The 27949-nt window shown below is 51.9% G+C and overlaps 1 protein-coding gene across 1 annotated transcript in view; it reads left to right on the forward strand.

The window, feature by feature from the left end:
* The window catches only part of Rnft2 (ring finger protein, transmembrane 2), a 52837-nt gene that overhangs the window by 20917 nt on the left and 3971 nt on the right, over positions 1 to 27949 (forward strand). The window contains exons 8-10 of the mRNA XM_052168500.1: positions 21712 to 21861; positions 23072 to 23137; positions 23265 to 23366. Of these exons, the coding sequence (XP_052024460.1) occupies positions 21712 to 21861; positions 23072 to 23137; positions 23265 to 23366 (318 nt within the window). The remainder of the gene's footprint in view (positions 1 to 21711; positions 21862 to 23071; positions 23138 to 23264; positions 23367 to 27949) is intronic.

Genomic DNA, 27949 nt, shown 5'->3' on the forward strand with positions numbered 1-27949 from the left:
GGTGACAGTTATTAATGCCTCTTTGGCAACCATCCAGCTCCTTCCTTGATGATTATTATTTTATTCCAAGAGATTAATGTGCCGGGTCAGAGCGTAATCCAGCCTGTAACAAGTGATGTGAATGGTCCTCCCAAGATAAATTGCAGGCTGGGAAAAGGTCTGCAGCCTCTCCTTGCCTGTCTGAGAGCTCTGGAGAGTCCTCATCAATCCTTGTCTGGAGGGAAGAAAGCCACGGGTGTTCCTCTGCAGCTGGGGTGGGGTGGGTGTGGGGGGAGACACATCTGTCAGGGACCCCTAATGGCCCTCAGCACAGATGCTCCTCCACAGGCCTCCATGCCAGTCCCTGAGAGAGTGGGCTGGTGGGATATCGCAATTATGATATTGGAGGCCTCTGGTATTTGGCCACATTTGATGGCCTGATGTGCGACTGACTGAGCCACCTTGCCTGGGGACGTAGGGAGCTTCTTCATTTTCTTCCTCTTCTTAATCATCCCTCTGCTGCGACCAATTCCCAAATTCCCTCATGTCTCCTAGCACAACAGGGTCTGTCAGGGACCCTCACAAACAGGCCCCTTGGTAAGTCAGGATCTTTGGGTTAAAGATGGCGGCCACTGGTCTTCAAGCTCAACTCCAAATTGTCACTCTGGTCTGGTGTTCTGAGCTGACACTGGCTTTTGTTGGTTTCTTAGAGTTTCATTGTGTATTTTGAGCCACCTTTGAATTCTTCTTAATCCTCCTGCCTCAGTCTCTTGAGTGCCAGGATTCTGGGTATGAACCGCCACACCTGGCCCTGAGCTGCCACTTGTCATTATAAACGCACATAATAGGCTAGGGGTGTAGCTTGGTAGAGTGCTTGCACACGTCAAATCAATCAATTAATTATCCCCACATACTATAGACAACTCCTGTAGCTTGGGCCTGCCAGAGCTGGCTCCTACTCCACCTCTCTCCTCACCGTACTCCCCCCCCCCCTTCCCTCTTCCACGTAGACCAGCCTCCTTGAGGACTTTGCATTGTCCTTCTCAAGCCCTTCACATTTCCTGTCCCCTCTGCCTGTGGCAGCCACCCTGCGGATCCCATGACTGCAGAGAGGCAGACACACAGCAGGTGGTGTTTCTTCATCAGAGAGTTGAGTGGGACGACCCCTGCCAGCTACTCATATGCAGGGGTCGCCTTGTCGGTGCTGTGACCGGAGAAGAGTCACCTTAAGGGAGGAAAGGCTTGTTTTAGCTCACAGTTTGAAGATGTGGTCCACTGTGGTGGGAAGAGAGGCTAAAGGAGCTGAGTGTTGGCCACAGTCAGGAAGGAGGACCAGGGCGAGTCAGAGCATGGCGAGGTTGGCTCTGCCAGTCCGGTTGCTCTGAGGGACTGCTGTCTCCCTGAGAGCCAGGGAGGAGAAAGCCACTGCCAGCTACTGCTAAGTTAGGCTACTTAGCAATGCCACTAAAGCCAAGTGGCTTCTCGTGTCCGCAGGCTGGCCCCTAAGGTGACAGCCTGAAGATGTCTCTCAGAACTTGTCTTGTGTTGAAGTCCCATAGTGGTGTAGTGCTGTGCGCTACATCAGCATGAGGGCGTATATGCATTTTTAACTTTTTTTTTGAAGTTATACTTATTGAGAGTATGTGTGTACGTATGCCACGGCTCATGTGGTGGTTAAAGGACAACATGCAGGTGTGTTTTCTCTGTCCCGTGTGGTCCTGGGCATCGAGCTCGGTACTTCAGACGTGACAGCAAGGGTTTTACCCATTGAGCCATCTTGCCACCCCACGGGATGGAATCTTTAAAGAGGTGATGAAATGAAGAAGGTATGTCTGTTGCGTTTCTCATCCCCATGACAGAACACCTGACAGAGTGACCCAAGAGTGGAAGACTGTGTTCTGGCTTGGGAGTCAGGGTAGAGAGCCCACGGCAGAGAAGACACAGAGGCAGGGGCTGTCCTTTGCTGTGGCAGAGGGATCTTCAGGGGACTGAGTATATAAGCTAGGGTGTAAGGAATAGGGGGTGCAGTTTAAGCCCTCAAGCTCCACCCTACATTCCAATCCCGGTCCAAAACAGCACCATCAGCTGGGGCCAAGCATTTAAACACAGTTGCAAGGCGGATATTTTGAGTTCAGCTATACCGGGAGGTCACAGGTCGCCCTGACCCTGTGTGACCCTTTGTGTCTTCTATCCAGAGGAAATGTACACTGGCCTATCCCTCCCTCTTCTAAACATCTGCTTCCTCCTCCTGGAAAGTTAAAATGGCCGCAGCCCCTGTGTCCACACAGAAGCAATGGCAGGCGTGTGCTCTTCTAGGTCACCTTGCTTTCTCTTTTCTCCCGTCCCATTAACCCCAGCCATGGCTCCAGCCAAACAGAAAACAATCTGGGATTCAGAGGTGGGACCCAGAGTCTGTGCACTTCCTGCCAACGTGTCTTTCTGCCATTTACCAGTAGCTTGGCCTCTTCTGCCTTCACTGCCCCATCTGCAAAATGGGGTCATAATCAGAACTCCTGCTAGTCACTTTCTGTTGCTGCCCAGGAAATAACCACTGACTCAGCAATTTCAAAAGCCATCGGGGCCTGGGAGGCAGCTCGATAAGGACAGGTATGAGGGTCTGAGCTCTGGTCCTCAGAACCCGTATAGAAGCTGGACCCAGCAGCACAAGCGGATCTCTAGAACTCACTGGCAGTCCAGTCTAGGCAGCTGGTGAGTGTTCCGTGAGAGACTCTGTCTCCAAACATAAGGTGAGAGAGACCTGGGGATGATACCCAACACGGACCTCTGGCCTCTACATGTATGCATACCCATACACCCACAAACCTGCATGATCCTAGCTCTGCTGGCTGCCAGTACGAATACACATCCTCACAATCCAACTCAGAGTCAGAAACCACAGGAGTGTGCCCTGCAGTCAGAACCATAGCAAACGCTCTGGCTGATCTGAACATATACCATTATTGACCTACAGGGTTTGTTCCTTTTCAGTGCTGTGTAATATTCCCAGCATTAATTGACCCAATATAGTATGATGGTTAGTCTCTTCATCTTTGCCAACATGATAGATACAGTGCCCAACAGCCCTGCAGGCACACATGAGGTGTCTCTAACGTGGCCATTGGAGGATCTTCCACTTTCTGGAGAATCCCAGTGGTTCCCCCCCCCCATCTCCCTGTTGAGCGTAGCCGTGTGCATGCCTACGGGGCTGGATTGGAGCTGCACTTTCCCCATGGCTGTCTTTCTGCTTTAGATGACTGTGAAGTGCTTCATCTTCAGGGTGGACCAGGAGCCCATGAGGAAGGCTAAGCCTTCCTTTGGAAAGGCCTAGGGTGACATGTGGACCCAGCATGACTCTGGTAGTGCCCTCTCTCCCCACCCATTGGCCCAGTAGCTCCCGTGTTGGTTTTTGCCAGAGCCGCAGTCTGCAGTTAGTTTCCCTGACTTTGGTGGGAATCTGTCGAGAGTACATGCCAGGCAGACCCTGTTCCAGAGAAACAGAGCCAGTAGCATACCTGCGCTTTGAGAGCTTCACCGCAAGGAATGGGCTCCCCGGTGGCTGCTGAGCAGATCGGAAATCCTCAAGCCGGCCTGGAAGCCCTGGCAGGAGACGCTGCAGCCGAGCAAATGTCCCTCCTTCAGCAGGAAAGGCTGCTGAGATGAGGCACACCCACGGGTGCAGCACAGGCCCCGCCACACCCTGGCTGAGGTGTCACAATCTGCAGCTCACAGTGACGCCCAGGAGAGCGCAGGTGGCAGAAGTGGACACTGGCCTCGTTAGCACAGTGGATGTGAGATGGCGCCACGTGATGCTTTCCCCACAGGGCAGCACCCCGGTGCACACATGGGCACTCCTCACTCCAGCAGGGGCAGCAGGGGCGTCCAGTTCAAAGCCAGCCTGGGCTTGGGCAAACATGCAGAAAACTCATGTGACTCTTACTTCTGTTTCTTTCTCCAGTGTGCATGTGCTGGAATCAGGGTCATCTCTAAGGCTGGCTTTTGACGTGGACACCGGGGATCTCTTGTGAGGAAGGAGCTTTACCAACCAAGCCATCGCCCTAGTCCTACAGACAACAGAGAACCTTTCAGAAAAAAAAGTAGCAGGAGGTGGCGATGTGCATATTTACATAGTTGGGAAGCTGAGGCAGGAGGATGGCCATGAGTTAAAGACAAGCCTAGGCTAGTAAGACCCTGTCTCAAAAAAACTAACCATAGGGGGAGGAGACAAAACAAACAAAGGAAGTGCCCAGAGCAGTTATCAGCGCTGAACTTGATGGACGTAATCCCATTTCTGTCATGGGATCTGTGTCTGGGAAGCACTGTGTCATGGAGTCATGTGATTTCCTGTTCTGAGCCCACATTCACACATAGAGGGAGCCCCACCATGAGGTCGGGGCCATTCACACTCTTCATTATCATGGCTGTCACGTGTGTTCTGTGTGTGCAGGCATGTGCTTTCCATGTGTATGTGGAAGTCAGAGGACAACACGCGGGCATCAACTCCTTTCTTTCCACCCTGCCGGTTCGAGGGATAGAGCACGGGTCATCACGCTTGGCTGCAAGCGCCCTGACCCACTGAGCCCTCTCACCAGCCGGTGTCCCTGCCTTAGGGTTTGCATTGATGTTCCCCTGTATCTCTCCGCCCCAAACAGCTCCTGTCTTGCTTAGACCCCGTGGGCTCTGTCCAGCCCAACAGACAGACCACTGGGCTACCCTGCCAGTGCCATGGAGCCCGGTGCTGTTGACGCTAAGGCCATGTGGAGAGTCTTCTGTTGAAAGAAGGGGACAGGGGTCACAAAGAGACACGAGTCTCTGCCCCAGGGCCTTAACCCTTCTCTGCAGATGAGCCACCCCAGAGAGATGTATTAATTTCTCTAGGGTCACACAGCCGTTGTGTGACAGAACAGCAGTGTGAGACTCCAGGCCTTTCAGATGGTGAGGGCCATGCCCTAGGGGGCCCATGGCATTAATCAGATAATGAATGTCATGTCAACCCAGCATAGACATGGGGGATAGCGGGTGTGCCTGCTCCCTCCCTTGCAGCCTCACCTGTGTAAGCTCAGCCCACGCTGCTTCAGTCACCGTTCCATCGCCGTGAGGAGACACCGTGGCCGAGGCACATCTTAGAAAGGAGAGCATTTGATCTGTGATCAACACGGCAGAGAGCAGGCAGGCATGGTGCTGGGGCGGTAGCCGAGGGCTTCACATCTTGATCTGCAGGCAGCAGGCGGAAAGAGAAACACACACACTGGGCTTGGTGTGGACTTAAAGCCTCAACATGACACACCTCCTCCAACCAGGCCACCCTTGCTAAGGCTTCCCAAGGAGTGCACTAATTGGAGAGCGAGCGTTCACACAGGTGTGCCTATGGTGCGTTCACACAGGTGTGCCTATGGGGCGTTCACACAGGTGTGCCTATGGAGCGTTCACACAGGTGTGCCTATGGGGCGTTCACACAGGTGTGCCTATGGGGCGTTCACACAGGTGTGCCTATGGAGCGTTCACACAGGTGTGCCTATGGAGCGTTCACACAGGTGTGCCTATGGAGCGTTCACACAGGTGTGCCTATGGGGCGTTCACACAGGTGTGCCTATGGAGCGTTCACACAGGTGTGCCTATGGAGGCCATTGTCGTTCTACCCACCACCCATGCCCATGCCCCCTGCTGAGGCAGAAAGTCTTATGTGCTTCACTTGGCAGACAGGGAAACTGAGGCACAGAAAAGCTAACTGATTCTATGGGGGTTAATGGATGGAGAGACATACACTTGAATTCCACTTCTTTAGTTTCAGAACTCAGTTTCTTGACATGCCATCACACTTGTGCAACATACATGCAAGTACACACTAGTGCACATGTGCACATCCTGGGCCCACACTCCTGCCAACCTGCTGGCGGGGCAATGGCAGCCACTGTGGCTCGACACAGTGGGAGACTGTCAGCACTGCCCGTCAACCCAGGCCCCACACCCTCATCCACCTCGCAGGCTCGCCTCAGTCCCCTGCCACCCAGCACCCCAGCTTCTGTCTCAGGGGACTATCAATTGTGTTTTGTCCCCTCCTGCACCTTTACTCTGTCCCCTAGGAGACTCTCAAAGGCTACAGTCAGCCACCAAGGGAGACAGCAAGGACAGGACCCGGTGAACACCGGGGAGTTCTCACACCTTGCCTTACACTAGTGTGTGTGTGTGTGTGTGCGTGTGCGTGCGTGTGTGGGCACGCGCGCACGTGCTCGTGAGGGGGTGTCAGGGAGGGGGAGAGGAGGGGGTTTACATTATTTATTTATTTACTCGGCCCTGCCCTGCTCCACACCCCCCAAGCTGTTGTTCCCCACTGGGAAAAATGAAAAACAGCCTCAGACAACAGCACACAAAGCAGACCACATGGCCCCCGCAGTTTAATTTCCTTTAATTCATTTTATATTGAACCAAATGATACTGTTTGTTTTTAATGGCAAACACTCAGCACGGAGGAGGAGCAGCCGGGATCCTGGGGGAAAATCAGGAACACAGCTGCTGCTGAAACCCTGGCTCCTTCTATCCCCAGCCCAACCCCACCTCCCCATCGCCTTTGGAAATAGGTTTCCAGGTGGAAGGATGATACCCTTTCCCAGCTTGGAAGGTGTCTGTCTAGGGGACAGGCCTGGCTGTGCCCCAACTCCATCACCCAACCCAGGGTGGCCCCAGAGGAGAAACAGAGACCCAGGCGGGGCTGCCGTAGCAGTGCCCAGTGCTCCTCCTTGCTTATGACTGGCAAGCAGGACCCACCCAGTGCTCAGTCCCAAGGACAGGGTACATGGAGCTGGGCACAGCCCAAGTGCATCCCTTACCTCCAGAGCCTGAGGCTGCCTCATAAGAGGTCCACAGCAGCTCCTGCGCTCAAGAAACAAAAGCAGGGGCAGGAATAACCACCCACACCCAGACCCACAATCTGGGACCGGCCCTTCTGCAGGCTGGGTGGGGTCTAGTGCTGCTTTGAAGCCTTCTGTGACCCTGACTCTTCAAGATGCCTTTTTGCTGAGCCGGGCCTTAGCTGATAACTGTTCTTACATGTGAAGAGAAATCAAAACTCTGAAGCCCCTGGGCAGGAGGCAGAGGCCTTTGGCCTGACTGTAGTCTTGGTGAGGCCAAGCCAACATGATAGACGCCAGAGGAGGAAAAAAGGCCTCCTCGTGCTGCGGGAGGGGAGCTACACCTTCTCTCGTCCACACAGAGATTCAGACAGGCCTCTGTTCTGCTGGTAAGGAAATCAGGCTGGCTGCAGCTCACATGCCTCATTCCCAAGCATGATTGTCTAAGGTCGGCTTCTACCCTCTGGCCACCTGGGTGTTGTGCTGGAGCAGCCCTCTTAGAAGCAGGGCTTCCAAGCTCAACCTCCCAGGGCAGCAGGGGGGCAGGTAGGGAAGCAGGCATCCCAAAACAGCTACCCACAGGCTGCTCTACTCTCTGTAGCCGAGGATGGACCCATGGCAAGCCTCCTGCCTCAGCTTCCCGAGTGCTGGGATTACAGGTGTGTGCCTGTAAGAAATGATTGGGCCAGACCTGGGCAGTGTGAAGCCAGAAGGGCCTTCCAGAGAAGCAGACAGCCATAGCACAGGCGTGACTGTCCAGACCGCAGTGGTAAGTCTCATTGCTTATGGCGAGATCTGCCAAGATGTCTGTCAAGCTCCTGCCAGGGACATGCACGGTCACGGAATCCAGCAGCCAGGAAATGCTGATAATGAGTCTGTACTTCAGACAAGGCAGGGAGGGCAGAGTCACCTGCATCCTACCATGCCACCCTTACTGTGGGGACAGGGTGGGACTTCCCAGTTGAGGGGACCCAATTGCCCCTCTAGTTAAGACAGCAGCTTGCATCCAGGGCATGGCCCTGCTCCCGTGTCATCTACCAACGCTCCTTCCCAGAGCTGAAGCTGGCCCGGGAGCCCACTGGTGTGCACCTCCACTTTCTCTCCTGTTCACAAAGGCTCCAGGGTGTTAGGAAAGAGCTGGCCTCTAAGCCACCCGTGATGGTGCATGGCTTTGATCCTGGCACTCGGGGAGCAGAGGCAGGCAGAGGTTTGTGAGTTCAAGGCCTCACAAGTGTCTAGATCGTGAGGTCCCGGTCAGCCAGAGCTTCAGAGTAAAACTGTCTCAAAAACAAACAAGTGAAAAAACAAAACAAAAAGGGAAAATAAAAGATACAGAAATGTTTGCAGACTTTAGGAAAAACATAATAGATGCCCCCATGACACTTTCTGCCTTTCTGTTGTCCACAGGAAACCATTCCCATGTCTGCCTTTTGTACATTTGTCCGTCTCCATTCTCACCAAGGTGCGCAAAATATTTACTGGTGAGGTGTAGGGACTGAATTAAAAGTTCCAGTTGAGGAGGCAGGGCCTGCCCCTCTGGTCAGGTGATCACCACTGGCCTTAAGCCATCAGATCACAGTCTGCCCTACGCGGGGATGAAAGTAAATCCTGGCACTGAAGAGATGGCCTTGCAGTTAAGAGCACAGACTGCTCTTGCAGAGGACCTGGATTTGGCTCCAGCACCCACAAGGCGGTTTACAGTCATATGTAACTCCAATTCCAGGGCAACCAATACAGTCTTCTGGCCTCTGTGAGCACCAAGTACTCATGTGGTGCATATACATAATGCAGACAGAGACACACGTGCGTACATACATGCATACATACACAGAAAACCGTATCCTCGACGCTTGGGTCAGTGGGAAGGGCTCTCAGTTGTGACTACAGTAATCAGGTTTCTCTGCAGTGGGGTTGACACTGGCCTGGAGCTGGGACACACCCGGCAGTCTTAAGTGTGAAGCCTGCTAAGGACCCAGTACAGCCACAAGTCTGAAACACCGCCTAGACTGTCAGTCACGCCAAAAGCTCAGCACTCTTCGGCACCGAGGTCTCTTGGCGCGGGAGTGATGTCATTGTCCTGCGCCGTCCCGCGGGCCAGGGGCACTCCAGGCGCTGGCTAGGAGCCTGTGGTGGGGAGCTGGGGAGGCCACGATGATCTCATCCACCTGGGAGAGGCTGGGCGACCGCTGACGTCATCGCAGCACCCGTTGCCAAGCAACGCGGAGCCGCTGGCCCCACCCCAGCTTCCTAGGTTCTGGATTGCTCTCCAGGTCCCCTTTCTCCTGCCAGTGTTCCCTTCTTCCTTTTGCTCCTTCCTCCTCCTTTCCCTGTCCCTCATCTTGCCGTCTTCTCGCATCTCACTATATTTCTTAGGCTCTTGTTTTCTGTCTTCTTCAAAGATGTCTTGAAGCACTCCACAGAATTTAAGTCCTTGCTCCTCTGCCTGTCCTGGCTGAGCCTGCTTCCTCATCTGCTAATAGGTAACAGCCTCTGATCCCTGGCTGTGGGATCAGCATGAGGGCTCTAAGTTTTCCACGCACAGCCTCTCCTCCCCATCAGGCAGCTGTCTCCTTTCCTGTCCCTTCCCTCTCTGCTCAGATGGTCATCTAAATGGCTTACCCCAGTGTTTGAGTTGTCTCATCTCCTGCTTGGAATTGGTTATAACTGCCTCCCTCTCAGAGGGGCTCTGGCTGTGCAGTTTCTGCTTGGCATGTGCTAAAGAGGAACATTGTAAAACAGACCTAGTGGGATACCTGGAATCCCAGCACTTGGGAGACTGCAGCAGGAGGATCATAAGCTCCGGGCCAACCTGTTCAGCGGCCTCTGACTGGCTCATCCTCTCCAGTCTTTTGTCCCATGGTCCTCTCTGCCTCCTTTTTTTTTTTTTTTTGGTTTTGTTTTGTTTTTTTTCTGGATTCCTCTCGGCGGCCTTTCCAGCTGCTTCTCTTGGAGCTCAGAGGTCAGCTAGGAGCCTCCTCTCTTGGAGAAGTCCTGATGCGCCCCTCAGCTCCTGGCTCTGCCCTTCAGATGCTTGCTGGCGCTGTTTTGTCCTGAGGGTACTGGCAGCTGAGGCCTGAACATCCCAGCAGCCTGGCAAGTCATTTTCCTAGAAAAACAAGCCTTTATTTTCAGCCCTCTGTGTCAGCTTGAAAAAAAAATGCAAGCAGGGACTGGAGTCGAAGAGCCGCTCTACACTCAAGGCCACAGTGTTTCCATTTATTCTCCCCACACTAAAGGAGGCTGTAGGCTCAGGCAATGAAGCTCTCTACCTGCTTTTGCTGGACCCTTGACTTACCAGGGCAACCCCAGCTCTCTGTACAGTTTTGAAAGAACTGTCATGGGGCCCTCCCCACCATGGCCATTCAGAGAATCGGGTGACCAAGTTCAGACTCAGCCCTCTGTTCCCCTGAGGAGGCTCAACTCCAACAGGACCGTTCCAACATTTGCTATGTACTTTGGTGCCCAGGCCCAGGAAAAGACACAAAATCTGCCCTTTCTGTAGGAATTCAAGCTATCAAAACTGTTGCTACTGGCTTCCATTGCTTTAACAGATCTGCTAGGTCCACCAAGTGTGACTTGAAGCAAGTTCCCTCACCACTCTATGCCTCTGGCGCTGACTCTGTATAGTGAGAGTGTCAGCTGTAGCTGGACTTTGGTTACTTTGTGGGTCCTTTTTTCCCCACCCTTCTCCACCCCTCTTCTTCCACCCTTTCAACCCCTAACACTAGATAGGAGAGAGGGGAGAGGGCGAGAAAGAGATCCCTGAGTAAAGTTAGGGTAGGAGAGGGGGCAGCCATTAGACTCCTTCCTGATGATTAGGAGCATTAAGCTCCTTGGGGGCAAGTTTGATTTTCGCTGTCAGGACATCTAATTTCTTCTTCTTCTCTCTTTGCACACAACTACTTTAACAAAAAGCCACCCATTAACAGCCGCACTCTCGGGGCCCTCACATTCATGCAGCCTCTGAAAAGTCCCCAGAATTCCATATGACACATACTCATGGAAACTCTCTGCAGCTGGCAAAACCACACCCCTGCCAGAGCACGAGGTGAATCACAGTCACCTGCTGTGAAGCAACCCTCCACATCCCCACACCTGGGATTAAAACCTAAAACACGGGCTGGAGAGATGGCTCAGCTGTTAAGATCACTGACTGCTCTTCTGAGGATCCTGAGTTCAAACCCCAGCAACCACATGGTGGCTCATAACCATCCATAATGAAATCTGACGCCCTCTTCTGGGGTGTCTAAAGATGGCTACAGTGTATTTACATATAATAATAGATCTAAAAATAAAAAATAATAAATAAAAACTAAAACAAATTCACATAGTATTTCTGTGTTTTTAAAAGAAACCAAAGTACTCACTACAGTCAGCAGCACCTGCCACTGTGGTGCCGTGTGCAGAGTGGTGCCTGGCCTATGAGCTCCTGAGTATTAAGTCACCAAAGAGGAGCAGAGACAAGCACAGCCGACAAGTGGGAAAGTGAATAGGGGATTCTTGTCTCCTTGTTTGAGCTCCTGGATCCACATGCACTGGAAGCTGCAGCCATCCTGCCTTGGGGGTTCTGAAAACCCACTTACTTCTCCAAGCCACTTCCTTACCTCTGACCCTCATGATCCCAGGTGACTCCAGTACTTGGGTTAACGCTGATTAGAGGCTTAGAAGACCAGCGCTGGGTTAATTCCTCTGGAATACAGAGCAGAACACTGAGGTGCAGAGAGAGAGAAGAGACAGAGAAATAGAGAGGGAGAGACAGACAGAGACAGAGAAAACACCTCATTAGAGTGCCAGAACCATGAAAGATGTTCACCGGGCTCCTGGACTCACAACCACAACATTTAGCATTGATCTCACTGTGCCATTGCTGATGTGGGAAACCCATCCCTACCACCCACTCTCTTGATTCAGAAGGCTTGGTGCGTTCGCCACAGGGCATTTTATGGTTGGTAGACTGCCCTCAGGGCCACAGCAGACCCTCGTTGAATCCTCCCGGATCTCCAGATGAACCCCACACCTCTCAGGCCTTAGCTCACCGCCTGCCTCCATCAGTCCTAAGAAGGGGGCTCCCATTGGCCCCTGTTACCAGTGTCAACAGGGCCTTCCATTGTTGACATTTGCCTGGAGAACCTCAGCAAGAGTGCGTTAGAACTCTAAGCCAGGGCATGGGAACAGAAGTCCACACCCTTTACAGATGCCAGGAAGAGTCCAGTTGAGTCCTGCCTCCACCCCAGTCATTGCCTGCTTCTTTCTTCACTGGGTACTTCTCAGAATAATTTTGTGTCTGGCGCAGCAATGGCCACCAAACTGTCTTCCTCACCCAACCTCAGAGGTTTCATTTCCAAGCCACTTTGGGATACAAGGATGATCTGACTGTGACCTCTCTCACCCCGCTGATCACCAGGGGTGATATGTATGAGCTGGCTGCCAGCTTATACACAGCAATGGCCGCCTAGGTGCATGTTCCCTCTGTCCCTCACCACTCCTTGTGTGCCCCTTGCAAAGCTGCATGCTCACTCTGTGGAAGGAGACGCCCTTCCCTGAACTGAGGAGGACTTCTCCTCTGTCAAGAGTATACGAGTAACTGCCTCTCCTGCTAAGAACAGTGATTTCTTCAACCTTCCTAGTGCATTGACTCTTTAATGCAGTCCCTCATGTTTGATCCCCCAACCATAAAATTGTTTTCATTGCTGTTTCATAACTATAATTTTGCTATTATGAATCATAATCAACATTTGATATGCAGGATATTGGACACGAAACCCCCTGTGATAGGGTTGTTTGATCCCCGAAGGGTTCTAGACGCACAGGTTGAGAACCACTGTGCTAGAATCCCCAGAGCAGCTCTCAGAGTCGTCTTCTTTAAAGCTCCTTACCTGCAGAGATTCCCTGTTGACATCAGAGCATCTTTGGCATCAGAGTCCTGTGAGACTATGGCCATAGGAACCTGCCTGGCTGTTTGAACCTTAACTTCACCCAGGCTGTCCCCCAAGACTCAAGGAAATTGTGGAAGCCTGGCAGGGAGCAGGTGCTCCAGGAGGGTGGGGGTGGGGTTGGCGGAGCCAGTGCAAAGGCCCTGGGGTTCGACTGCCTGGCTCACAAGGGCTGGTGGTACATTGTGCAGCAAATGGAAGACATGTGTGGCAGCAGACACTGGTTTGAGCAAGTCTGGCACAGTTTTAGGTCCAAGACTGACCTTGTGTTCTGAAAGCTTGCACCGGCCACCTTGTGAGAAGTTTACTGCATAGAGCTGTTTGCATCAGGATCTCTAAGTGAATTGGACATTGGTCATGACAGCCAGGGACACCAAGGACATGGAAGGGGTTTGGTCAGAGAGAGGAGATTTACTTCACTAAAGGTGCCTAGCTGGGAAAGGGCAGGGCTAGGATTTGAACCTAGCCAATAGGAACATGCAGAGACCCAAGCTTGAATCACAGGTTCACTACCAGCCAGTCCTACTTATCTGTTCAGGTTGCTATGACAACCAGCCTGAAACTGGATGACTTCTCACAGTATGGAAGGCTGTAGAATCTAAAATCAAACCCTCATATGATTCAGTTCCTGGTGAGACCCCTTATCCTGTCTTCTCTCTGTGTAGGACAGGAGGGACTCGAACTCACAGCAACCTCCTTTCTCATCCTTCAAGACTTCATGAGGGATGAGGTTGAAATTAGGATGAACCTATTAGTTTTATGTATGTGTCTGTGTGAGTGTATGCATGTACCCAGAAAACTATGTAAGGTCTCTAAGACATCGTAAGCCTCCTGATGTGGATGCTGGGAACCAAACCCAAGTCTCCTCTACAAGAGCAACAAGGACTCTTAACTGCTGAGCCGCCTCTCTAGCCTATGCTGTCTCTTTTTTTGTTTGTTTGGTTGCTTGCTTGGTTGGTTTGAGGCCAACAGAGGGTTCCTCTGTATAGCCCTGGCGGTCCTGAAACTCTGTAGACCCAGCTGGCTTCTAACTCAAAGAGATCCTCCTGCCTCTGTCTCCCAAGTGCTGAGATCAAAGCTGTGTGCCACCACCACCTGGTACCAATCCTGTCACAAGGAGCCACCTCTTGTCCATATCACAACCCAGGGGCTTTGTGTCCCAGTGCAGCTAGCTGTTTCTTCAGGTTCCACAGCAGCCATTTAAATCTTCTATGGCTCGGGATTACTCAGGGGGCTTGTGGCTGTACTGAAGTGGGCAGACGGTTTGTCATTGTTTCCTAAGCAACAGAGTCTATTTACATAGTGTTTACATTGTATCCACACCAGAAGCTACTGCAGCCTACAGGGGCGTGGCTTCTATGCAGACATTCTACTGTCTTGTTTGAGAGACCTGAGCATCTCAGATTTGATCATGTTTTGTTTAGAGGATTCTAGAATTATCCCCTGTGGATCCTGAGGGACAGGGATCAGGGCTTTGGTGATGTAGTTTGAGATGTAGTGTGGTCCGGAGACTGCAGAGTGCCCTTGCCTGAATGCTGCTTCTCTTTCCTCCTCCCCCTCCTCTTCTTCATCCCCTCCTCCTCCTCCCCCTCCCCCTCCTCCTCCCCCTCTTCTTCCCCCTCCTCTTCCTCCTCTTCCCCTCCTCTTCCCCTCCTCTTCCCCTCCTCTTCCTCCTCATCCACCTCCTCTTATTCCTCCCCTCCTCCTTCCTCCTCCCCTCCTCTTCCCCCTCTTCTTCCCCCTCCTCTTCCTCCTCTTCGCTCCCCTCTTCCTCCTCCTCTTCCTCCTCATCCCCCTCCTCTTCCTCCTCATAGCCTTCCTCTTTCTCCTCCCCTCTTCCTTCCTCCTCCTATTCCTCCTCCTCCTCTTCCTCCTCCTCCCATTCCTCTTCTCCTCCTCCCCCTCCTCCCACTCCTCTTTCTCCCATCTTCCTCCCTCCTCTTCTCCTCCCTCCCATCCTCCTCCCTCTCCTCCTCCCTCTCTTCCTCCTCCCTCTTCTCCTCCTCCCATCTTCCCTCCTGCCCCTTCTCTTGCCCCTTCTCCTCCTCTTCTTTTTGTTCTTGGCTTAAAACCAAAGTCATTAACTCTCTCTGTTTTGTGTTTCCCAAGTTCATTTGGGGTATGCTGGGGACAGCGCATCTCTCTGCCTTGGAATGTCCTCCTGGCCTGGGCAGCCCCTCAGGCGGAGCCTTGTCTCTTGATTTTGCTACATCAGCTGAAGAAGCAGACATGGCCGGCCCAGGATCCCACACTCTTCTCTTGCTCCCCTCTCCCCACAGCCAGCCTCACAGACAGCAAAAGCAGGCAAGGGAAAACTGCCCCATCTCCTCGGGTCTGACCCGTCTACACATCTCTGCCTCAGTTCTAGCCTGCTTTCTTGCCTTCCTGTCCTGGTCTCCTCCTAGCCTCTTTTCCTCCTCCCACTCTGATGTTGGGGATGGAACTCAGAGTCTCGTGTACGAAGCCACCCTGCCCTACCACATCCCCACCTTTTATTTCTCTGTGCCTGAACTCTCCCATGTCTTTTTCCAGTGTGGTACTAACATGTAACACTCCCAGGCCAGGACCAGCCTGAGGAGCTGGCTGTAGCCATGTCCTGCACTCTCACTGTCAACCTAGCTGTGGCCGTGTCCTGCATTCTGGCTGTGAACCTGTATTTTCGACCCCTCAGTCCCTCAGATCTCCATGGCGTCTGTGATTCCATGGCCACCTGGCAGATCCAGGTCACCTGGGCTCCTGAGAGTGGAAAGTCATCTTCCAGGAAGTTTGCAATGGACCTTATGGGAGTATTTACACCACAGAAATTGGCAAACACACAAATCAGGGACTATTTACCCGAATGCCAATGCATGAAGTTGCGCTTGTGTGAGTTTATGTGGTTGTTTGAATGTATGAGTGTGTGTCAGAATATGAACGTGTGTGTGTGTGTGTGTGTGTGTGTGTGTGTGAATGTGGGGTGTAGATGATAGTGAATGTGTGTGAGTGTAGTAGGGAGGTGTGTGTACATGTGTACATATGTGGATCTTTGTATGTGGGGGAAGCAAAGCTCAAGGAAGTGACATTACTGTCCAAAGTCACTTTGGACACTAGTGACTAGGAGACCTGAGCATGGCAAGTCTCTTACCTTGAGCTCTGAGCTGTCCTGCCTCATAGGTGAACGCTCAATGGGAATATGTTAGTCTCAAGACACATGAATAACCAACTCTTCCTCTCTGTGTCCACACTGATGTTTTGGATGGTCCCTCTCCTCCCTCCTCTCCCTCCGCCCTCCCCCCTCCGTCCTCCCCCTCTGTCCTCCCAGCTCTTCAGATCAGCTGGCAGTGCCCTGAGTGCATCTCCTTCCTCCATGCCCCGCCCTCCTCATCAGCCCCAGGTTCTTCAAGCTTTTGTTTTTTCCTGTTTGGCTGCTTCTCTGTGTCCCAGCACGTCCTGACAGAGAGGAAGGGAGACTGCAGCTCGCCTGGGACCGCCTCTGCCCGCACCCCTTCCCCGTCACACTCTCATCACCTCCCCACCCCTCACCCCGCCTGCTCGAGCCTTATAACAGTCTCCATACATCTTTCCTGGTGACAGGGAGGAGAGGCGCCTGCACTCCATCGCCCTCCCATTGTTGGACGTGCCATAGAAACCCTGCCTCCTGTTTGGTGGTCGTCAGAAGTAACATGCAAGAAACCTGGAATTAGGAAACTGCTTAATTAGGGAGGACGCGTGTTCTCCCTGGATGTGCACAGTTCCCAGTGGCCACCCCACCCCACAGCTAATTGCTACTTTTAAGATGGTTCCGCTAGGCTCTCTCTCCCTTGATTTTATTTTTCCTGACACAAGGGCTTGCCGATGAAAGTGCTCTTTCCCACATTCCAACTCCGATTTTCTGTCAGCAAAGTGTAAGAAGGAGCCAGGAGTAATGAGGGTGGAGCCTTCTGCCCTACTGTGTGCAGGGATATGCCCTGAGTCAGAGATGCAGAGTGGATGCCCTGAACTCAAAGATCTCTGAGGGCCTTCGTGTCCAATCGGAGAGATGGGGTGGGGGGCTAAGGCTGGGAGAAATGAGAGAGAGAGAGATGGGGAAAGAGGGAAGATGGATATAAAGAAAGAAACATGCATGGATAGATGGATGGATAGATGGATGGATGAGTGGGTGGGTGGATGGATAATGGATGGATGGGTGGATGGATGGATGGATGGGTAGATGGATGGGTGGGTGAGTGGATCAGTTTCTCATGGGTGCATAATTGGGTGCCATTGTTGGAAGTTGGAAGTAGAGGTGTAGCCTCACTGACTGAAATGTTACTGGGTTCTGTCCCTGGAAGATACATCTTACTCTGGTACTTTTTTCTATTTCCCGTCCACCTTGAAGAAGCTGCTTGACTATATACTCGTTGCCATGGTATTCTTCCTCGCAGTAGACCTAGAAACACAAAGCCATTGTCCACTTATGGAGCCCTCTGCTGGCTAAATCGTCCTTACCTCCAGTCGTTTTTTTGTCAGGGTTTTGGTGTAAGGCCTGCAGTTCTCAGCCTAAGGGTTGCAAGCCCTTTGGGGTCACTTACCATGTATCCTGCACGTCAGATGCAAGGGATCGTGAGCTTGAGAAACCAGGAAAGCAGTGGGTTCTTCAGAGCTTGGGACCTGCTGTTGGGTGGAGAGAGGGTGGTACCTCCTTGCCATCTCTCTTAGTTAGAGTTCCACTGCCGAAAACAGACACTATGACCAAGGCAACTCTTATAAAGGACAACATTTAATTGGGGTTGGCTTACAGGCTCAGAGGTTCAGTCCATTGTCATCAATGCAGAAACATGGCAGCATCCAGGCAGATATGGTACAGGAGGAGCTGAGAGTTCTACATCTTCATCTGAAGGCTGCTAGTAGAAGACTGACTTCCAGGCAACTAGGGTGAGGGTCTTAAGGCCACACCCACAGGGACACACCTACTCCAACAAGGCCACACCTCCTAATAGGGTTTCTCCCTGAACCAATCATATATAAACCATCACACCATGCATGGGTCAGTACCATGGCAGCCATCCCCTGACACCCACAAGTTCCCAAAGGAACTAGATTTGCCTCTAGGTGATACTTCTGGGGTGAGAGAGCATATGAATGGAGCATGTAAGGGAAAGGAAGGCCCTTCAGAAAACAGGGGACCCCCTAAACACACACACACACAGGGGACCCATGTACACATGCAGACACACATATACATAAAGGGGACACACACACACATACACACATACAGGCTCACACACACACACACACACACACACACATTCAGGGTACCACACACACATAAATACACAATCAGGGCAACACACACACACACACAGGGACTCAGTCAAAAGTCACGATGGAAGCGGATGGTTGGATGACCATTCTTGGTCCTCACACGGATCTGCTTCAAGGAGTCACCTTTGGATGCCGAGTGCCCAGCCATCGTGATCAATGAGAGCATAAAGCCTCCTTTGGGCCTTTGGCCAGTGAAATGGCTTGGCTCATAAAGGTGCTCACTGCTAAGACTGATGATCTGAGTCTGACCCTGGAGCCTGCGTGGTGGAATGAGAACGGATTCCTGCAAGTTGCCCTCTGACCTCTGCACACAAGCTGCTGCTCACACAAGCACTCTACACAAGAGAAACAATGGGTCACAGTTTCTGTAAAGAATTTGCACCAGGCAGTGGTGGCGCATGCCTGTAATCCAGCACTTGGGAGGCAGAGGCAGGCTGGTCTCTGAGTTCGAGGCCAGCCTGGTCTACAGAGTGAGTTCTGGGACAGCCAGGGCTCCACAGAGAAACCCTATCTCGATATGTACTGCACTGGTTTATCCTTTCTCCCATGCAATCTCCTGTCACGGAGTCCTTCATCTTTGTCTTGAAGAGTGCTAGTGGTTATTCTGCAGACTCAATAATTTGAATTTGTCTCTTTTCTTCATGGTTCCGTTGAAAACAGACATGACACTGTCCTTCCTGGTGTGTCATATTCCAAGAACCATGGCATTAGGGTGACTTATGAGTAGGGCGCTGACCCTGGTTGCTTGGGTAATAGTGTGTGTGGTTAACCACAGAGCTGGTGTTTCACAGGATAATCTTTCATGGCTGTGTGGCGCTTCATCTTAGATCTCCAACAGTTAGACCCCATCTCTTGTGTGTTCCCTTGGTGACCTCTTTGCTGTCACAAAAACCCATTCTGGTGAGTTTTTCTCATCACTCTATGTGGAGCCCTGGTTACCTTGTTAGAGGACTTAGAGGCACAGAGCTCACTGACATTTCTAAGGCTCTGGACATCTATTGGCTCGTGTGTGTGTATGTGTGTGTGTGTGTGTGTGTGTGTGATGTGTTTGTGTGTGTGTGTGACATAGTCTTACTCGAGTGTGATTTATAAAGTACACAGCTTTGCAGCATAATTTCTGTGAGCTGGGACATGTGACCACACCCACATAAGCAACATTACAATCAGTGGAGAAGCCATTTCCCACAATCCCCTAGTATTCCTTAGAGTCTCACCCTCACCCTGGACAGCCATAGTTCTCCTTTTATCTGGCTTACCTGTTCTAAGACTGTGTGTAAACAAGGGTTGTCATAGGGAGAGAAAGAGAGAGAGAGAGAGAGAGAGAGAGAGAGAGAGAGAGAGAGAGAGAGAGAGAGAGAGGTGCATATGTGTATATGAGAGAGAGGTGCGTGTGTGAGAGAGAGACAGAGAAAGAGAGAGGTTGAGAAAGAGAATGTGAGAGAGAAAGTGTGGGGGACGGAGTGAGAGATACAGATAGAATATGTGTGTGTGTGTGTGTGTGTGAGAGAGAGAGAGAGAGAGAGAGTGCATGTGTGTGTGAGAGAGAGTGCATGTGTGTATGAGAGAGAGTGCATGTGTGTGTGAGAGAGAGAGTGCATGTGTGTGTGAGAGAGAGTGCATGTGTGTGTGAGAAAGAGAGAGTGCATGTGTGTGTGAGAGAGAGTGCATGTGTGTGTGAGAGAGAGTGTACGTGTGTATGAGAGAGAGAGTGCATGTGTGTGTGTGAGAGAGAGTTCATGTGTGTGTGAGAGAGAGAGAGTGCATGTGTGTGTGTGAGAGAGAGAGAGTGCATGTGTGTGTGAGAGAGAGAGTGCATGTGTGTGTGTGAGAGAGAGAGAGTGCATGTGTGTGTGAGAGAGAGAGCATGTATGTGTGTGAGAAAGACAGAGGTGTGCCAGCATGTGTGTGTCTTTGTGTGTGTGTGAGAGAGGTGTGTGAGAGAGAGAATATGTATGTGTATGTGTGTGTGTGTGAGAGAGGTACATGTGTGTGAGAGAGAATATGTGTGTGTATGTATGTGTGTGTGAGAGAGAGAGGTGCATGTGTGTGAGAGAGAATATGTATGTGTATGTGTGTGAGAGAGAATATGTATGTGTGTGTGTGAGAGGTGCATGTATGTGAGAGAGAATATGTATGTGTATGTGTGTGTGTGAGAGGTGCATGTGTGTGAGAGAGAATATGTATGTGTATGTGTGTGTGTGTGTGTGAGAGGTGCATGTGTGTGAGAGAGAATATGTGTGTGTATGTGTGTGTGTGAGAGGTGCATGTGTGTGAGAGAGGATATGTATGTGTGTGTGAGAGAGGTGCATGTGTGTGAGAGAGAATATGTGTGTGTATGTGTGTGTGAGATGTGCATGTGTGTGTGTCTGTGTATGTGTGTGTGTGTGTGTGTGTGTGAGAGAGAGAGAGAGAGGTGCATGTGTGTATGCATGGCATGGGTGTCTGTGTGAGTGCGGACTCCCCAAGTTGATGTTGAGTGTCTTTCTCAATAGCTCGACTTTATACACTGAGGCAGGATTTCTCACTGAACTGGGAGCTCACTGATCCAGCTACTCTAGCTAGCCAGCTTTCCTTGGGACCTCTTGCCCCCCTTGTCCCTGCATCCCAAACACTGGGATTGTACCGCGCCTGCCTGGCTTTTTTGTGGGTGGTAGGGATCTGAACTCTGGTCTTTGCATTTGTTTGGCAAACACCTTACCCACTAAGCCACTTCCCCAGCCCAGTATGAAGGCTTCTATAACCACCTTCGAAGCAACATAATACCTGTGAAATCCATCCACGTTGATAGACTATCAGTCATCTGTTAGTTACAGTCTCAGAGTGGTCTCCTATTTCATAAATATTGCCTGAGTTGGTGTCAAGTGTTCGGCTACGGTGCATTTGGGCAGTTTCCGCTCAGTGGATCTTGTGATTACAGCTGCAGAGAACGTTTTCGACAAGTGGGCCCTATTTCCATTTCTATCAGGGACTGTCCTTGGAGGGGTGTCAAGGGCCCCCCATCCAGGTAGTGTTTACATTCAGGAGATCCCATGACAAGCACTTACCCCTCCCCCTCTCCTAGCAGCCGCCCTCGCTCCTGATGCTTGCTCTTGGCCTGAGGGAAGCAGGAGCCTGCACCGGTAGCAGCATCTTTACATCTCAGAGCAGCCCCTGGGTTGAGAGATGGGAACCTCATCCTGAAAGTCACCCAGGAGTGAGGCCCCACACTCAGATATTCCCCAACGTGTCTTCTGGCCCCTTTGGAGGCCACAAGAGGTAGAACTGCAGAAGTGGCTGCCTGCCTTGACTCCCAGCCTGGCCTGCCTTGCTTCTGTCCTGTGGGCCGGAGTCAGCCCTCCTGGGTAGTCTGGGGAGACAGTGAGCTACCCTCTGTTCTCCATACTGCACTGAGGCAGACGGTTGACCGCACCCACACCCTATCTCTGATACCTGATCCTGATGCTTCGATCCTGGGGACAGTGGGCAGTGGGTGGTGGGCAAGGACTTCAGGCAGGAGCCACGTCTCCCTGGCCACATCCATTGGTCCCCATTAGAGCCAGCCTGAGTGCTTTCCGAAGCTGATTAATGGACTGCCTGTGACCTGGACTGTCATTATGGCCCTGCCTGGGCCCCAGCTCTGTCCTCTGGGTCCTCACTGCTAACACTAATTGATGCTTTCTGTGTGGCTGCAGGGAAAGTTTTATCTGGTCATCGAGGAGCTGAGCCAGCTGTTCAGGTCGCTTGTCCCCATCCAGCTGTGGTACAAGTACATCATGGGGGATGACTCCTCCAACAGCTACTTCCTGGGAGGGGTCCTGATCATCCTGTACAGTCTCTGCAAGGTAAACTGCTGGCTAGGCCAGGCTTGAGGGGCTATCGAGCGGCTAGGACCCAGCCACTAATGTCTGCCTGTTTCAAATCAAAATGTATTTCATGTCACATAGAACTAACCATCCATCAGTCTGTCCTGTTCTTCCTTCTTCTCTGGTGCTGGGAACGGAACCCAAGGCTCCGCTCATAGCAGGCAGGCATTCTGCCGTTAACACTGTATCCCTCTTTAACTCTGGGCAGGGTCTCACTGTGTTCCCAAGCCATCCTTGAACTCCCAATCCTCCTGCCTCAGCCTCTAGAGAAGCAGGGAAGGATTCCAGGGCTGCATGACCGAGGCCAGCTGCTGCTAACCCTAGACCATGCACATGTGCTGTCACCGTGTTAGAACCGCCTCCCCTCCATGGCTCCAAAGCATGTCCTGACTTCACAGACAAACCCAGCACCCAGCTCGTCTAGACGCTGCCAGTCTCCATCCCCCTGCTCCCAGCCTCCTGCAGACACCAGTTCTGTCTCTACAGATGTGCCAGTGCTGGGCGTTTGCCCCCCCCCACCCGCCCTGTGGGATGGACAATGACCTATGGGTGTGGCGTATTTGATTTATCATGACGAGATCTGCCCACATCATGGCATCGTAACATACATTAACACATGTGTTTCGTGTTGGAGGTGGAACCTGCATGCCCTAGGGCGTGCATGTAGAGGTCAGAGGACAGCTTGTAGGAGTCAGGTCTGCCCTTCTGGGTTCTAGGGACTGAACTCAGGAGGTCCGGCTTAATGGTAAATACCTTATTGACCCACCTCCCTGGCCCCAAGAAGTAAACTCCCTTTCTCCCGCTTGCCTCTCTCCTCTCTTCCATCTCTGTTTCTGGCTTTAAAGAGCCTAGCGACAATGAATGTGTCTGCTTTGCTTCCTTCCAACAGGACCAGCCAAGCAATCTGTGCAGAACCAGCCTTGGAGCCTTATCTTCCTCACTACGATCAGCTAGCAGTGGCTGGCTCTAGTGCTGGGAAAGTGATGTGATTGATTAGTAATGCCTGCCCTGAGCTTGGCAAGGGAAGGGCAGTACTTTCGCAGTTTGATAGAGTAACCTAGGAGGCTGTTGATACCGGGTGTCAGGACAGAAGTCAGGCAAATGAGAAGAAGTTTTTCTGAATTGATCAAAGCCAAAGGTGAGGAGTACCAGGAGATTGTTCGTAGCTGTAGCTCTTCTCTCCTTTCAGTCGTTCGACATCTGCGGTCGCGTGGGCGGACTCAGGAAAGCACTGAAGCTCCTTTGCACTTCCCAGGTGAGTGAGTCCCAGGCTCAGGGAACCAGATGGTGCACGCGCCCACGGCAGCCCTTCCTTACCTTGCAGACACTGCTTCACTGCAGCGCTCACGACTGTGTTTGTCTCCCCTCCCCCCCTCCAACAGAATTACGGAGTCCGAGCCACCGGGCAGCAGTGCACGGAGGCTGGCGCTGTCTGCGCCATCTGCCAGGCCGAGTTCAGAGACCCCATGATTCTCCTGTGCCAGGTGAGCGAATAGCGCCCCCAGCGGGACCCCACTCCAGAAAAAGCCGGTCCTGTGAGCACGTCTCAGGGCTCCAGTGTGGACTTTAGGGCAACCTGGTGAAGACCTGAGGCAGCTAGACCACGGTTCAGATCTCAGCCCTGCTTTTTTCTGGCTGTGTAGCCAAGGGCAGGTTGCTTTTCCTCTCGGAGCCTCAGTGTTGTTGGTCCGTCGTGGTATGGTGTGATATCAGACTGTCCTGATTGCAAGCCCCAGGCATATCCATTCTGGTGGATATTCCCTGCGGGTGAATGAGACAGTTCAAGCCAAATGAAAATATAGTGCCAGGTTTATCGGGGGCACCTCTCGCCGACCATCCAGGAGGAGGGCAGTGAGGTTGCCATGGAGAGAGAGCCGGGAAAGGAGATGAGAGAGAAGCGGTATGGGGGTGGGGTGAAGGTGATCAAAATGTCTGGATTATGTACTGAAGAACCTCTCCTGGTAAATGAAACCTGGACTGGAAAGTTCAGCATTCAGGGCAGGGTGTGCTGGGAGGACCCAGAGGCTAGGTCTACTTTGCTATGTAAAATGTGCACCTCAACCAGGGTCTGAATCACAGTCTATAAAAATGTCCATGCAGGGGACGTAACTCAGGGCTTGCTTGTGCTGACCACTGAACACTTCTACCTCTGGCCCTAGCAACAGTTGATGGGTTTTGCTGTTATTTTGAGACAGGGTCTCAATATGTAGCTCAGGAATCCTTGAACTCAGGATCCTCCTGCCTCTGCTTTCCAGCACTGAGATCACAGGTCTGCACCGCTCACCTGGCTTCTAGGAGCAGTCTTGATCCCTGGTGTACTGTGGGGGTATCACTGCATCTCCCCAGGACACATATAAAATGACCATGATGCCTTGCACTGCGTATGTGTCCGACCGCAGTTCCAGGAGCGTGGTACTGTCTGTGCCATCCACCGTGCACAGCTGACCCGGCGTGGCTCACCACAGCAGTTGCCAGCGCTGTCTTTACCGTTTTCAGTAAAGTTATCATTACCCTTTGTTTTCATTATTATCCGGGTTCCCCAAGCCACAGTGGTAAGCGCTTTGACTCCCTCATGTGCCCCTTCCCCTCTTCCTGACCCTGGGGGCCAGGCATCAATTTAGTAAATGTGAGTGGGGTGAGGGCAGAGTTCAGGGGAGAGGCAGAGGACACAGAGCCAGTCCCCTCCTTGGGAAGCTCACGGTCTCCTTAGAGACTCAGACACATATTCATAAATAACTATGAAACAAGGCAGGCAGTGATAGGAGCTGTGGAAGAGAGATTCATGGAGAGCCCCCCGGGACCGGGGCAGAGAGGGGAGTGCTCCAGCACGGAGACTGTTAGCACAAGCCTGGGTTCCAGAAGGAATGCGAAGAAAGGCAGATGGCCTCCCTCACACCCTTGGAAGACGGGATAGGAGGTGGGGTCCTCTTTTAGCATTAGCAAGAGGAATTTGTTATTGCTGTTTGAGAGAGTCTTTGAAGAAGTTTGGTTTTAATTGAATTTTTAATGCTCTGTCTTTTTTTTTTTTTTTTTTTTTTTTTTTTTGAGGCTGGGTCTCATGTAGCCCAGAGTCTCAAACTCACTGTGTGGCTGAGAATGCCTGAGCCTGAGCCTTCTGCCTCTCCCCTTCAAGCGCTGTGATTATAGGTGTGTAGGGCTGTGGCCAGGGCCTCACGTGTGCCGAGTGAGCAAGCTATTCCCCAGGCTACAGCCCCGTCCCCTCACTGTGATCTGCTTTTAAATCCTCAGTGTGGCCAGGTGTGGTGGTGTCCATCTTGAATTCCAGCACTCGGGAGGCAGACTGCAGGGTCTCCCTCCACAAGTTCAAGGCCAGCCTGGGCTCTGTGGCAAGCCCCTGTTCAAACAAGTAAACAGAATGGCAGTTTGTGTGTCTGAGTCAAAATTCAGACAGGGGACACGACAGCTAACTAGAATGTGCGGCTGGGTTTGCATCCCAGGGCAGGGAGGAATATAAGGCTGCTGCTTTGATGAAACTTAAATCAAGCCTAGAGAGTGCCTCCGTGTCAACCTGGTTCTCTTGGCTTCGGCAAATGCCCTTCGCAGGTGTGCAGTAATTTGAGGGGAAACTGAGTCTGGGTGAGGCCATGTTTCCATCATTGAGCTTTTCTATAACTCTGAACTTACTCCAGAACAAAAGGTCTTTTTAAAGAAAAAGATTGTTTGCAAGGTATACAAGGACAGGAGCTAGCAAGGCAGCCAGGTGCCTCAGAGGTTGAGGGCGTTGGTTGTATAGCCCGATGATTATATAGCCCGATGATGGCCTGCGCTCGGTCCCTAGAACCACATGGTAGAAGGAGAGAACCATCTCCCACATAGTCTCCTCCAACCTCCAGATATATACCATGGTGCACACATACACAGGAAATAATACCTACACACCTGCATATATGCATGCATGCATACCTACATATATGCATGCATGCATACATGCACACATACATGATACTGCATACATGCTACATACATGTATACATACTTACTTGCATGCAAAGGCTAGTAACAGGCTGTTTGCCCTTGTCACCAGGTCTCTGTCCTGTACCAACCACAGAAGCAACACAGTTGCCAACTTTCTTTATCTCTTGCCAAAGACATTTTATAGAATTCAAAATCATGCCAAACATAGCATGTGCATGTGCTTAGTGTGCACATGTGTCTGTGTACATGGATACCAACATATACACCCATAAACATCTTTTAAAGCAATCTGAACTTGCAGCACAATCTCCCTGAGCTGTCTGTCGCTCAGTGCCATTGTGACCTGTGGCTGGCGCTCAGAGATCACCCCTTACTCTGCCTTACAGCCACAGACCCGGCATTTAGCGGATAGACCCCATTTGTATGGCTATTTCCTGAGAGGCACAGCCTCTTCCCATCTCTCGTTACTGCGAAGATGGTTGTCACAAAGGTGACCGAAATAGATTGATCATGCCTGCCTGAGCCCACGGTGTTGATTGAATGAGTTCACTCAGGTAGCTCCTCAGAAGCCCACGTGTCCTGGGAAAGGGTTTGGTGCATGGTAACTGTTCCCAACAGACGCTTTCTCTGTCTTGGTGGTGGGCTCTTGGTAGCATGAGTTCCTAGTTGGTAGAATTCCTGGGTGAGGGGGCCCTTGTTTTGAGGGCTCTTGCTAAACTGCTCTCTTTGGAGAGACTGCCTGCCTGTTCTCATAAGAGTGTGTCCCAGCCGCTTGCTCCTACCCTCACTTGACACAGCCGTACCGAAGCCCTTGCCTTTGCCAGACTGACAGGTGACAGTGCTGCCGAGCTCTGCTCTCATTTGCATCTCCCTAATTATGAGCGTGGCTGGGCAGCTCCGCGTGTGCTTTGGAGCCATCTGTATTTCCTTCTCCGTGACGGGGATGATCTGAACATGATGGCGAGGTGGAACTCGTTCTCCTGGCAGTCTCTCCGGGCCTCAATCTGCCCGTCTCTTCCATTCTTGCACCACGTCTCCCCAAAGGTGGAGGAGGAACTCTTGGGAGGGGTCAGACAAGGCATCATTGTCTAGAGCTAGGACTGACAGCCACATACAGCGGCTGAAGACACACACGGGCACACGGGCGGGCGGGAGGGTGGTTGTTGGCAGTCTGAGCTCAGATCCCCACCTTGCCCTGCTGGTGAGTGCTGGGCCTGCAAGTGCTGAGGTGCCCATGCAGGGAGAGGGAGAGGGCCTTACGTCATCAAAGAATGAATGAGCTCAGATGTCACTTAAGAACAGCTTCCCCATTTGTGCCTCCCCAGACTAGTACTGTTGGTTCTGCTCTTTCCACTAAGGCTTGGCCTCTTGCCTCATAGAAGGCTGTGCTGGGGAGTTAGAGCACCTCTCCTAGGATTCTTGCCGTGCTGTGCTGTGCCGAGCTCTGTCCAGCAAAGCCTGTGCGTGAGGCGAGGGAGTAGCTGAGCTGGGATCCAGGCTGTGTATACCTGCTCGTGACTGCTGCATCCTTTCCCTTCCGGAATGCATGCTTCCTAGGCACCAATACCCCCTGAGCACTAGCTCCATAACCAAGCAATACAACTCATGGTGACCCTAGCCCTCTGGGCCATCGTCCGCCCGAGAGTGACAGAGCATGTCCTCGGCAGGCGTGGCTCTCTCAGTGCAGTCAGAGGTGATGATGTGTGCAGCTTTGTGTTTAAAAGGCAGAACATGTCTTAGGCTGCGGTTTAATCCCAAGTCTGGACATGGCTGACCTAGTTTGTGACTGTAGAGGATCTAAGATTGATTGACTCTGTGTGTGTGTGTGTCTTGTGCATGATAGCCACATCTTCAGCAATGTTCTTGCAGAATCAGTTGTTTCTGACCTCATGTCTCAGACCCTGCCAGTGTGCATAATGTACACAACGGCACCGAATGGACGGAGAGTGAGTCTGCTCTAGACCCAGGCACTGTGCATCAGCTACCGCTGCTGCGTAGCAAGTTGTTCCAAAGTATGGTGGCAGCGCTATAAACATCTGTGATTTCATAGTTCCCACAGGCCATGAATCCAAGCCCTGATTCGCTCTGGCCTCTGCTTAGAGGTAACTCACGGGTAGCACTGAGGGCCTCC

The sequence above is a fragment of the Apodemus sylvaticus genome, chromosome 22 (genome assembly GCF_947179515.1).
Source record: "Apodemus sylvaticus chromosome 22, mApoSyl1.1, whole genome shotgun sequence".
In the NCBI taxonomy this organism is placed as follows: Eukaryota; Metazoa; Chordata; class Mammalia; order Rodentia; family Muridae; genus Apodemus; species Apodemus sylvaticus.